The sequence below is a fragment of the Hypanus sabinus genome, chromosome 7 (assembly GCF_030144855.1).
Source record: "Hypanus sabinus isolate sHypSab1 chromosome 7, sHypSab1.hap1, whole genome shotgun sequence".
NCBI classification, from domain to species: domain Eukaryota; kingdom Metazoa; phylum Chordata; class Chondrichthyes; order Myliobatiformes; family Dasyatidae; genus Hypanus; species Hypanus sabinus.
Window position 1 is genome coordinate 8,476,458 of NC_082712.1, and position 14,089 is coordinate 8,490,546.

The following is a 14,089-nucleotide window of genomic DNA, read 5'->3' on the forward strand; positions in this document are numbered from 1 at the left end:
CTGATATGGTTTTCAATGCCCTCATCTAAATCATTGACATAAATCGTAAAGAGCTGTGGTCCCAATACAGAGCCCTGTGGTACCCCATTAGTCACCTCCAGCCAGTCCGAGAAACACCCATTCACTGCTACCCTTTGCTTTCTATCTGCCAACCAGTTTTCTATCCATGTTGAAACCCTGCCCCCAATGCCATGAGCTCTGATTTTACTCACCAATCTCCTATGTGGCACCTTATCGAATGCCTTCTGAAAATCTAGGTATACAACATCCACTGGCTTACCCTCGTCTAACATCCTTGTTACACCCTCAAAAAACTCCAACAGATTAGTCAAGCATGATTTGCCCTTGGTAAATCCATGCTGGCTCGGCCTAATCCTATTTCTGCCATCTAGATGTGCCACTATTTCGTCCTTAATAATGGACTCAAGCATCTTCCCCACGACTGACGTTAGGCTAACAGGGCGATAGTTCTCCGTTTTCTCCTTCCCTCCCTTCTTGAAAAGTGGGATAACATTAGCCACTCTCCAACCTTCAGGAACTGATCCTGAATCTAAGGAACATTGGAAAATGATTACCAATGCATCCGCAATTTCCTGAGCCACCTCTTTTAGAACCCTCGGATGCAGACCATCTGGACCCACGGATTTATTAGCCTTCAGTCCTACCAGTCTACTCATCACAGTTTCTTTCCTAATGTCAATCTGTCTCAATTCCTCTGATATCTTATGACCCTGGCCCATCCATACATCTGGGAGATTGCTTGTGTCCTCCCTGTTGAAGATAGATCTAAAGTACGCATTAAATTCTGTTGCCATTTCCCTGTTTCCCATTACAATTTCTCCCAATTCATTCTTCAAGGGGCCAACATTGTTCTTAACTATCTTCTTTCTCTTCACATAGCTAAAAAAGCTTTTGCTATCCCCTTTTATATTCCTGGCTAGACTGAGCTCATACCTGATTTTTTCTCTCCGTATTGCTTTTTTAGTTAAGATCTGCTGCTCCTTAAAACTTTCCCAATCATCTGTATTCCCACTCATCTTAGCCCTGTCATACTTCTTTTCCTTTAATGCTATACATCTCTGACTTCCTTTGTCAACCACTGTGGCCCCTTCCCCCTCTTTGAATCCTTCCTTCTCATTGGAATGAACTGCTTTTGCATCTTTTGTATTATGCCCAAGAATATCTGCCACTGCTGATCCACTGTCTTTCCTGCCAGGGCATCCGCCCATTTAACTTTGGCCAGCTCTTCCCTCATGGCTCCGTAGTCTCCTTTATTTAATTGCAACACTGACACCTCTGATCTGCCCTTATCCCTCTCAAATTGTAGATAAAAACTTATCATGTTATGATCACTACTTCCTAATGGCTCCTTTACTTCAAGATCACTTATCAATTCCTGTTCATTACACATCACCAAGTCCAAAATAGCCTCGTTCCTGGTTGGCTCAAGCACAAGCTGTTCCAAAAATACATCCCTTAGACACTCCACAAACTCCCTATCCTGGGGTCCAGCACCTACCTGATTCTCCCAGTTCACCTGCATGTTGAAATCTCCCATAACGACTACATTACCTTTAGCACATGCCAATGTTAACTCCCTAATCAACTTGTACCCAATATCCACGCTACTGTTTGGGGGCCTGTACACAACACCCATTAGGGTCTTTTTACCCTTGCTGTTCCTCAGCTCAATCCACACAGACTCTACTTCCCCTGTTCCCAAGTCACCTCTTGCTAAGGACTGAATCTCATTCCTTACCAACAGGGCCACCCCACCCCCTCTTCCCATATTTCTGTCTCTACGATAGCACGTATACCCTGGTACACTCAATTCCCAGGCCTGATCCCCTTGCAGCCATGTCTCCGTTATCCCAACAATATCGTAGTTCCCCATTTTCATCTGAGCTTCAAGCTCATCTCCCTTATTTCTGACACTACGTGCATTCAAGTATAGAATTCTTAGCCCATTCCTCCTCTCTTTGCTTAAAAGACTGTCTACTGTACCTAACCCAGCTCCTTGAACTTCCATCGGGCTAATTGCACCCTGAATTTTGATGACCTTCTCAAGATTACCCAAACCTTCTACACATTTAATCCCATGCTCCTTCTGACCAACCCTCTGGATCTGGATCCCTGCCCCCTGCACATCTAGTTTAAACCCCTCCGAGCAGCACTGGCAAACACTCCTGCAAGAATGCTAGTACCCCTCCAGTTCAGATGTGGACCGTCCCTTCGAATCAGATCCCAATGTCCCTGGAACAAAGACCAATTATCCAAAAACCTGAACCCTTCCTTCCTGCACCATGCTCTCAGCCTCGTATTAATGTGCATAATCATTCTATTCTTCGCCTCACTCGCACGTGGCACAGGTAGCAATCCCGAGATTGTCACCCTGGAGGTCCTGCCTTTCAGCTTCACTCCTAACTCCCTGAACTCTCTAAGCAGGACCCCCTCACTCACCTTACCTACATCATTGGTCCCTACATGGACCACTACATCTGGGTTCATGCCCTCGTTCTCAAGAATAGCCTGCACCCGATCTGAGATGTCCCGGACCCTGGCACCAGGGAGGCAACATACCATCCGAGACTCCTGATCTGCCCCACAAGATCTCCTATCTGCCCCCCTAACTATAGAATCCCCTAAAACTATCGCTCTCTTCTCTTCCCTCCTCCCCTTTCTAGTTGAGGGTTCAACCTCTGTGCCAGAGGCAGGACCACTGCAACTCATTCCTGGTAGGTCATCCCCATCAACAGTATCCAGTACGGTATACTTATTGTTAATGGGAATGGCCGCAGGGGTGCTCTGCTCTCTCTGCCTGCTCCCCCTGCCTCTCTGGACCGTCACCCATCTGCCTAAATCTTGGTTTTTTGGTGTGACTACCTCCTGATAACTCCTATCTATCTCTGCCTCTGCCTCCCGAATGATCCGTAGTTCATTCATTAAGAATTCCTCACACTGTGAACTAACAACCACAGGAAGAATTGCATATCATTGACTTACAGAAACGCTGAAAGAACAATACAAGTGAGGCAATGAGCCAAGCACACGTATCCCCATTTAATTCACATACTCTGCCTTTACTCTCTGTATACACATAACTGTGTTGTTACACGCAGCTCCAATCTGTTAATTAAATTTGCTAACGATTTTTGTTTGGCCTTATCTCAATTAATAACGAGGCAGCCTGCAGAGAAGTATTAATCACCCTGACACAGTGGTGTCAAGAAAACAACCTCTCCCTGAATGTCACAAAAACAAAGGAGCTGGTTGTGGACGACAGGAGAAATGGAGACAGGCTAACCCTTATTGACATTAATGGATCTTGGGTTAAGAGGGTGAACAGCTTTAAGTTCCTTGGCATACACATCACCAAGGATTTCATGTGGTCTGTACCGCTGTGTGATGAGAAAAGCAAACTGCGCCTTTTACCTCAGGCATCTGAAGCAGCTTGGCTGAGTCCCCAAATACTAAGGACTTTCTACAGGGACACAACTGAAAGCATCCTGACTGCCTGGTATGGGAACCGTATTTCCCTCAATTGCAGAACTTTGCAGAGAGTGGTGTGGGCAGCCCAGCACATCTGTAGATGTGAACTTCCCACTATTCATGACATTTACAGAGACAGGTGCATAAAAAGGACCTGAAGGATCACTGGGGACTCAAGTCACCCCAATTACATACTGTTTCAGCTGCTACCATCCGGAAATCGGTACCACAGCATAAAAGCCAGAACCAACAGGTTCCAGGACAGCTTCTTCCACCAGGCCATCAGACTGATTAATTCACACTGATACAATAGTATTTCTATGTTACATTGACTGTCCTGGTATACATACTGTTTATTACAAATTATCATCAAGATTTTTATTCCTCATGTATGTGAAGGATGTAAGAAATAAAGTCAATTCAATTTGAAGATTATATGGGACATTAAGAAATCAGAAGGTTCCAAGACATGCCAAGAAAACTCTGTATATGAGTGAAGGAAATTAGTTCTTCCATAAACTTTAATGATATTTCTGATCAAAACAGACATGGTAAGTTGAAAGAAATATTGAAAACAAACTGTCCAAGTACAGCACAGCTTGAACCAAGTTATGAAACTGCTGCATCAAAAGAAGCTTGGTGAAATCAGGAAATTTCCTATTAGGAGGTGCTGAGCAAGCAAGATAGAGAGAAACTATTCACCTACTGGGGTGAGAAATATATTTAATATCCATTTAAGATGGTTGCCTTTTTCCACTGAGGTTGAATGAGGCTCAGGTACGAGGTCATGTGTTAAGGGTGCAAGGCGGAATGTTTAAGAGAAACATGAGGGGGAACTTCTTCACTCAGAAGGTGGTGAGAGTGTGCAAAGGGCTGCCTGTGGAAGCGGTGGATGCAGGTTCTATTTAACCACTTGAGGAACTTGGATATGCATATGAATTGAAGAAGACTATAATCCTCTATGGCTCATAGGAGGATCGATGGGTCTAGACAGAATAATAGTTCAGCATGGACTAGATAGACCCGTTTCAGTGCTGTGGTGTTCGTAGCTCTCCAGGACTTAAATTTTTACTGATTTTCAGATTATATTAAAACGTTCAAATGACCAGCGGCTCAGAGATAGACATACTGGGAAGGAGACCAAAGGCTACTTCACAACATTAATTCACATTTCTAAGGGAATTTAAGAACTTCATGAATTGCGAATTCATGGAGTCTAATATCGAGGTCAGTGAGGTAGATAGAGAAAAGTTATCTATACATAGACTTGGTAAGCCAAATAGGCAACAATAATAAGTCAGTGCAATTCACTTCCAATTATAGTCAGACAACACTGTGAATTGCAAATACCTCACCAGGGTAACATATGTGGTAGTTTTGAGGCTAGCAGTGAAAACAATGTATTGTCAGGGAGAGGAGCCTCGCCTGGCTTGCACAAAATTGTTTCCATCAAGGCAAATTTTTCAACCTAGCTATTCTTTGCCAGGGATCTAACCATGCAGTGCACTTATTTTCTTTGCTTATCAGATAACCAAAAGCTTTGCGAGAACTGTTGGCAATGTATAATTTTTCTTTAGCCCCTTCACTGTAAAAGAAAAATGCACAATGGTGCATTACCAAACAAATGTACATCTATATTGTTGTCCAATACCAAAACTAACATAATTTAGTCTCAAAACTGTAAAATAAGAAATGCTAATTGCTATTGCTAATGACAAATAGGCCATCTTCTTCCAAAATCAATTTAAATGTATAAAAACCTGTAATGAATGGAGAAAAATCAACAATAACATCAGGATTGCTTGTAACGAAGCATGAACAAATTGTCTGGATGACTACGGTACAATCAATCAGTATGACATACACATGCAAAACCCTGGTTATGATAACTCTACATGGTGGGGTGAGGTATGAAAGCGTAGCAGCTAGCATAACCCTTTACAGAGCCAGCTAGGGAATCGGGATTCGTCTATTAGGAGTTTGTGTGTTCACCCTCTGACTGTGTTAAGAGTTTCTTCTGGGTGCTCTGGTTTCCTCTCACGTTCTAAAGACATACAGGTTAAGGTTAGTAAGTTGCAAGCATGTTCGTTTGGACACTTGTGGGTTTGCCCTCAGCAGAGCCTCAAACTATGTTGACGCAAGTGGTACATTTCACTGCATGTTTCAATGTACATGAAAAATGAAACTAATCTTTATCTAAATGAGAACCTGACCTGAGATGGTCTTAACTGTTACAACTTATTTGTGGGGAAACTAAGTAACTGAGCAAATGAGAACTTCAGTGTTCTTGTGGTAACACAACAATATAAACCCATGATTGTGTAATGGTCGGGGGAAAAAGAACAAAAATATAGGTAACACATCCAACTTTAAACTAAACAAAAATCATCAACAATAAATTTGTTAGTGAAAAAAAAATTAAAATAAACTGGAGTAGTGGGTAGCCAATATCTTTGCAGGGTTCAGCAGAAACATGACTGATGAGAATTTGATTATCCAGAACAGAAACAGATTTAGATTCATACACAAAATGCATGGGGAACTCAGCAGGTCAGGCAGCATCTATGAGGAGAAATAAAGAGCTGAAGTTCTGTTTCAGGTAGAGACTTTTCATCAGTCCGAGGCTGTAAATCTCTGAAGAGCAAACATACTTTCATCTCCTCTGCCCTGATTTCTCAAAACTCTATACATTTAATTAAGTGCCTCTTGCTCTTCTCAGCTCCAGCAGATGTAAGCTTTGCCCATCCAACATTTCCTGCACATGTCCTTTCCAAATGTAGGTCTTTATATCGAGTGACATGAAATCCTCAGTCAATGGCACTGACCAAAATCTACAGCCTAATTGAAGTTTTGTACAGATTAAGTCCAGATCAGTTATATACATCATCAAAAGCAGGAATTTGTAGACACACACTCCAAGTTCGCTCTGCACCTCTGCACTTGTTATCCTACCATTCATTCGTGTATTCCTTTCCTTGCCTAACATTTCTATCACTAATGTAACCATGTCATTTGTCAGTCATTTAGCCCATTCTGCCCCAACCAAGATGTCTCTTACCACTCCAAACCTTCCCTATCCATGGAACTGCCCCAATGCCTTCTAAATACCATTATTGTACCCATATCTACCACTCCTTCTGCCCATAGAGGGAAAGAGCACAACAGCATTGAAACAGACCCCTCAGTTCTTCTCACTGCTGCCTTCAGGGAGCTGGCACATGAGCCTCAAGACCTGCTCCACCAGGCTCGAGGACAGTTATTACTCCTCAATCATCAGACTCCAAAACCAAAGTGGATAACTTCATTCGCCCCAACACTGATCTGGTCTCACAACCCATGGACTAATTTGCAATGACTCTTCACCTTATGCTCAATCATTTTTGTGTATCTATTTATTTTTGTTTCTTTGTATTTACTGTGAATGGTTGCAAGAAAATGAATCTCAGGGTTGTATATGGTGTACTTGGCTAATAAATTTACTTTCTACTTTGAACTTGGGCCTGGTTTGACAGCTCAGTCCATATACTGACTACCTTTAGGACCCTTTTAAATCCTTGCCCTCTTCACTTTAATCATATGACTCTAAGGATTACCCTATCCTGGAGTGAAAAATAATAATAATACTTTACTTTATTGTCACCAAACAATTGATACTAGAGCATACAATCATCACAGCGATATTTGATTCTGCACTTCGCGCTCCCTGAAGTACCAGATCGAAGTAAATATAATAAAAATTTAAATGAGAAAATCATAATTAGAAAATAGAAAAGGTAAAGTAAGGTAGTGCAAGTCAGGTCCAGATACTTGGAAGGTACAGCCCAGATCCAGGTCAGGATCCATTCAGCAGTCTTATCACAGTTGGGAAGGAGCTGTTCCCAAATCTGGCCGTATGAATCTTCATGCTCCTGAACCTTCTCCCGGGGGGAAGAGGGACAAAAAGTGTGTTGGCTGGGTGGGTCGTGTCCTTGATTATCCTGGCAGCACTGCTCCGACAGCATGCGGTGTAAAGTGAGTCCAAGGATGGAAGATTGGTTTGTGTGATGTGCTGGGCTATGTTCATGATCTTCTGCAGCTTCTTCCGGTCTTGGGACAGGACAACTTCCATACCAGGTTGTGATGCACCCTAGAAGAATGCTTTCTACGGTGCATCTATAAACATTAGTGAGAGTTTTAGGGGACAGGCCAAATTTCTTCAGCTTTCTCAGGAAGTAAAGGCACTGGTGGGCCTTCTTGGCAGTGGACTCTGTTTGGTTAGACCAAGTCAGGTCATTTGTGATATTCACCCTGAGGAACTTAAAGCTTTTGACCTGCTCCACCTGCGCACCACCGATGTAGATGGGGTCGTGCTGTCCGCTACTCCTTCTGAAGTCAACAACCAATTCCTTCGTCTTGCTGACATTGAGGGACAGGTTATTGTCTTCACACCATGCCAGCAGGTTCTTAATTTCCTCTCTGTACTCAGACTCATCATTACCCAAGATATTGCCTACAATTGTGGTGTCATCAGCAAACTTATATATTGAGTTCGGTGGAAACTTGGCTACACAATCATGGGTGTACAGTGAGTACAGCAGGGGGCGGAGTACACAGCCTTGTGGGGCACCGATGCTCAGAGTGATTGTAGAGGAGAGCTTGTCCTTTTTTTTTTAAAACAGCCTGGGTCCTGTCTGTGACGAAGTTGAAGATCCAGCTGCACATCTGAGTGCTAAGACCCAGGTTCAGGAGCTTAGGAATCAGTTTATTTGGAATGATGGTATTAAAGGCAGAGCTGTAGTCAATGAAAAGGAGCCTTACATATACATCTTACTCTCCAGGTGTTCTGAGGAATGTAGTGCCAGAGAGATGGCATCTGCCATTGACCTGTTGCTCCGGTAGGCAAATTGCGAAGCATCGAGAATGACCGGTTTGCTATGGTTGATGTGTGCCATAACCAATTGCTCGAAGCACTTCATAGCAATTGATGTCAGAGCCACAGGTCAATAGTCATTCAGGCATGCCACCTTGCTTTTCTTCGGCACCGGGATTATCATTGCCTTCTTAAAACACAAGGGGATCTTAGACTGAAGCAGGGAGCAACTAAAGATATCAGCAAACACTCCAGCTAGCTTGCTTGCACAGGCCTGGCTGGGACACCATCTGGGCCCATCACCTTCCTTGGATTTATCTTCAGGAAGGCTCTTCTAAAGCCTTCCTTGGTGACGATGAATCTCGATGCCACCAGGTCTGGCTCATACTGAGGGGGTGGGATGCTCTACTGTTCTTGCGTAGAATACATTAAGTTCGTCTGGAAGAGAAGCGCTACAGTTATTGATATTCCCAGTCTTTTCTTTGCGCTCAGTGATCTCATTTAGATCCTGCCATAGTCTACTAGCATCCCTCTGGTTAGCCTGGGCTTCCAACTTGGCTTGATATTGCCTCTTGGCACCCTTAATAGCTTTCTGGAGTTCATGCCTGGATTCTGTGTAGCAACTGGTATCCCTGGACCTAAAAGCCGCAGCTCCAGCCTTCAAAAGGGACTGGACCTCATAATTCATCCAATGTTTCTGGTTAGGGAATACCCGGATCGTCTTGCGAGACACACAGTCCTCTGTGCATTTCCAGATAAAGTCCATGACACCTGAGGCATACTCATCGAGGTTAGCTGCCAAGTCCTTGAATACTAACCAGTCCACCGATTCAAAGCAGACACGGAGGACCTCATCTGTTCCCTCTGTTCAACGTGACACCACTTTTGACACTGTGACCTCCCGCTTCAGTTTCTGTTTGTAAGCCGGGAGGAGGAGTACGGCCTGATGGTCCGATTTTCCAAAGCGAGGTCGTTGGACGTAATGGTAGGCATCCTTGACTGCTGTGTAGCAGTGGTCAAGTATATTCGGGCCTCTAGTGGAGCAGGAGACATGTTGGTATAACTCTGGCAGCGTTTTTCTGAGGTTAGCCTCGTTAAAGTCCCCAGCTGTAATGACCAGATACCTGGTCTCAAGTTCAGTGATGTTGGCATACAGTGTATTCACAGCACACTTCACATCTGCCAGGGGTGGGGGGGGAATGTAGACCGCTGTCAGTATGACCGAGGTGAATTCCCGTGGCAGATAAGAGGGACGACACTTCACTGACAGATGTGGACTGCAGGAGCTTGTCAGTGCCACTGTGTCTAAGCACCACATAGTGTTGATCAGTAGGCAGACACCACCTCCCTTCGTCTTGCCCGAAGATGCCATGCGGTCCATCTGATGGATCGAAAATCCCTCTGGTCAGATGGCACAGTCGGGGGTGGCAGGGGAGAGGCATAAATGACTATTTATTTTATCCACATCCCTCATGATTTTATATATCTCAATAAAATCACCCTCTCAACATCACTCCAGGGATTGGGGTGGGGGGAGGAAGAGAATGCCTTAGTCTAAACAGCCTGTAATCCAAGCCCCACAGTCCTGCTAATAACCTCAAGACATTTTTCCCCTCACCTTTCTATGACACTCTTCCTATATCAGGGTAACTAGAATGGGCATGCAATAATATAAATGTGGCTGTACACATTTGACATATTCCAACTCATGCACATTCAGATTTTTTTTTACTGAGTTTTCAGGATGTGGGCATCACTGGCAAGGTCAACGTTTTGTGTGGATTGCTTATTGCACTGAAGAAAACAGCTTACTAGACTATTCATGAGTCAACCAAATTACAGTGGATCTGGAGTCTCATGGAAGCCATACCAAGGAAGAAAAACTATTTCCCATGAAGGAGAACTAACAAATCAGATGAGCCTTGAAAAACACTCCAGGGTTTTGAGTTAACATTACTAATTTAATTCCACATTTTAACTGAACTGAACACAGCTGCCATAGTGAGATACTGAGCAAGTTACAGTAAAAACAATGCCTTGGGCTTTTCGTTTTAAAAGTTACAAAAACCAGTGAGAGGAGAGGCTGAATGCATGATGGATCCAGTTACAGAAGAAAGAGAACTAGTGATGTAAAGTACACAGCTTCAGAAGAAGATGGCGCAGGTAAACAATGCGATCGAGGGTGACATCCTCCACATGGTTCACGGACTACTTCTTTCACATCATCTTTTTCTTTCAAATGTGGTTCTGCTTCTATTGGACACTGATCTACGGTTTGATGGTGTGTTTTCAGGCCATTTGAGCGATCCAGCACTTTGCTGTCTCCAAGGGAATTCCGTGAGGCGTGCGGCCTCGATGCCAAGAAGTCTGGTGTGAATGGACAGTGAGCAGGTGTTCAGCGCCGTTGATCATCCTCCTGCTTGCTGCTCCTGAAGGAAGGTTCCTGCATTCAAATGGTCTCTCTTTCCCTTGATGCTGTCAGAGGATGGTGCTGCAAGTCTGGGTCTTGGGCAAGGTTGTACTGATGTCGCTTGTGGATTGGATTGTTTGTCCCTTAAAGGAGCAACCTGGTTCTGCAGATAACGAACACTAAACTGAACTGAATATGACTGGACTCTGGATTTTGTGCTTTGTATTCTGCGTCTTGCATTTCTTTTTGTTGCTGCTTGTGTAGTTTTTTTTGTACATGGGGGGTGGGGTTTGATGTTTTTCTTTGAATGGATCCATGATTTTCTTTCTTTCGTGGCTGTCTGTGGGGAAGATGAATCTCAGTGTGTATACTGCATTCATACTTTGATAATAAATGTACTTTGAATCTTTGAATTCGTCTGCTAGCAGCTGTGGAAAGCCAATCAAATCACTGGGCTTTTATCACTATGAATGGTAGAACAACCAATCGAAAAGCCTAGCCTGACTATTTTCTGCATCTTCTGAATTTATTTCAGGTCTTGTTGTTTCTGTTACATTTTAGTACTAGCAACACAATGAGGCATGATAGTGCAGTGGCTCTGAAATCCTTAATACAAACATTTTTGAAAAGTAGTATTCTCATTGAAATTCATATTCATGAACTGCTAAACCAATCTACAAGAGACATTTTTAAAAATGTACAGCTCATTTTACCTGAGGGACTCCTGTGAACTCTGACCCCACCGACCCATCTGACAGCTGTGTGCCATTTATGGAAACCTGTAAAACAAAATATTGACAAACTTTACCAAGCTAAAACTAAAAAAACTAACCAATTCACTGGCGTATAGGAGTACAAGTTTCACAGCTATTTTTTTATCTGTTTCTGAGTAACCCAACCATTTTCTGCAGCACAAGTCCTACCTCTGCTCTGCTTCCAACAGTTGATCAATCATCTTGAGAGCCACTAACTTAATCATTCCCAGCATAAATTATGTTTCGCATAACTCTCACATCACTTGGAGAAACAGTAAAGTGTGGGGAGGGGGCTGTGGCACAATAGCACAGCAGTTAGAGCAACACTATTACAGTTCCAGTGATCGACTGTATTCAAATCCTGCTGCTGTAAGGAGTACATATGTTCTCCCTGTGACCACAAGGTTCTCTTTCAAGTAGCCTGGCTTCCTCCCTCATTCAAAATATGCACGATTAAGGTTAGTGAGAAGTGGGCATGTTGGTGCTGGAAGCGTGACAACACTTGTGGGTTGACCAGCACAAACCTTGCTGATTTGATTTGATGTAAATGATGCATTTCACCAAATGTCTTGATGTACATGTAACACAAAGCTAAGCTTTAAATTGATACTTTTAAAAAATAGAGATCTGGAGGGGAAGTGGCCTTTGCTTATTCAATTTTGCAAACATGTATTAAATCTTCTGACCTCATAAAGGTGTATCAAATCTTGAGGGGCACAGATAAGCTGAGGAGGTCACAAACCTTTTCCGCCAGACGAGGGAAGTCTAACACTAGAGGAAAAAGACTTCAAGTGAAGTGGAAAGATTTAAATTAAGAGTTAAGGGGGATAACTTTTTCCATGCATAAGGTGGGTTGATTATATGGAATGAGCTGCCAGAGGAAGCCTAAGAGGTGGGTACAATTACAATGTTGATGAAATATTTGGACTGGTTATGTCAATAAGGAATTTCTGAGCCAGAGGGTGGTGAATCTGTGAAATTCAGTGCTACAGATGGTTGTGGAGGCTAAGTCATTTGGTATATTTAAAACAGAGGTAAGTAGTAGTACTGGCAATCTTTGTATGTCGCTATTACTTTGCCAAAAACAAAACAATGTAGGGGTTTGTAGTATTCTGAATGCCTTCCAACATTACATTGTCACAATAGTATGTATCCTAGAGCACACAAACTTACCATTGAGCCTCGCTCGAGACAACTTGAACTTCATTCATGAGTTTTGTACATAAGAGATTGATCGTTTGTAGTTTGGAACTGATTTGTCTTCCTCGCAGAAAGCTAAGGATGACTGAGTTTACAATCAAAGGATAGTGTTTTATTTAAAGGACAGTCGCTAATCAAATACTTGTATCCTTTTTTAGCCACAAGCGAGGTGCCAAAGGACTTGAGAACCAGGTTGCTCCTTTAAGGGACAAACCAGGAAATTATAGGCTGGTGAGCCTTATATTGGGGCTGGTCAGCAAGCGGTCATCTTAGATCGGGGGGGGGGGGGGCAGGGTTTACTCACATTCAAAAAAAGTAGGAGTGGCAAGGTAGTGTAGTGGTTAGTATGATGTCATTGCACCACCAACAATCCAGATTCAATTCCTGCCACTGTCTGTAAAAAGTCTGAATGTTCACAACATGACCATGAGGGTTAATTGGTCACATGGGTTTAAATTGGTTGGTGTGGGTTCATTGGGCTGGAAGGTCCTGTTACTGTGCTGTACTGCTAAATAAATAAATAAAAATAAATTGTTAGAGATAATCATCAGGGCTTTGTACAGGGGAGGTCAGGTCCTACAAACCTGAGGACATTTTTTTTGAGTGGGTGATAAAAATGAGGGGTAGGGCAGTGGATGTGGTTGATGTGGACTTTACTAAAGCATTCAAAGGTTCCATGTGGTAGGTAGATCCAAAAGATGGGGCTGCAGTGATCTGGTGAACCGGATTCATACAGGCTTGTCTGGAGTAGGCAGAGGGTGTCTGAGGGTGGAAGACAGAGAGTGGAAGGGTGTTATTCTAACTAGAAGTCAGTAACCAGTGATATACAGCAAGAATCAGTGCAGGGTCTTCAGCTGGTGATAGAAATGATTTGTTTGGAAATGTAGATATGTAGTTTGGAGACAATAAAAAAGACGTTTTATTTCCAATTCCAATATCCAGTTCTGAAGACAAAATTCAAAAACAGCATATTTAGCTTGCATAGTATTGATTGGATCAAAAGAAATGCATATCCTAGTTTGTATATCACAAAATCAAGGCATTAGAACAACTGCTTCAAATGGTTGAAAAGGAAGCAGTTGTTTGGTTCACCAAATCAGTGTTAGCTTGTGTTGGAATCTGGGAGGTCCCACTTTACCAGTTTTTCTGCACTTTTCCTTCAACGAACTATTCAATTCCCTTTTAAAAAACTGAAAAATTCTGCTTCCACAAACTTTACAGGCTGCAAGTACATAAAGTATGATTCTGGTCTGGAGAAAGTGTTTTTTCTTTCCCCCCACCTGCCCCCCCAGAGCCCCCTTGTCTTTCGGCCAGTGTGTTAATTATGTGCGCTCTGCTCAAAGATCCATCTGTGGAAATACCTCTATCCTAGCAATCAAACCTTCA

The 14,089-nt window shown here is 43.0% G+C and overlaps 1 protein-coding gene across 2 annotated transcripts in view; it reads right to left on the reverse strand.

The window, feature by feature from the left end:
• fam193a (family with sequence similarity 193 member A) overlaps positions 1–14,089 on the reverse strand; it is a 224,106-nt gene that overhangs the window by 91,365 nt on the left and 118,652 nt on the right. For both annotated transcript variants that reach the window (XM_059974163.1, XM_059974162.1), the window contains exon 2: positions 11,462–11,527. In XM_059974163.1, coding sequence (XP_059830146.1) covers positions 11,462–11,527 — 66 coding nt within the window. The remainder of the gene's footprint in view (positions 1–11,461; positions 11,528–14,089) is intronic.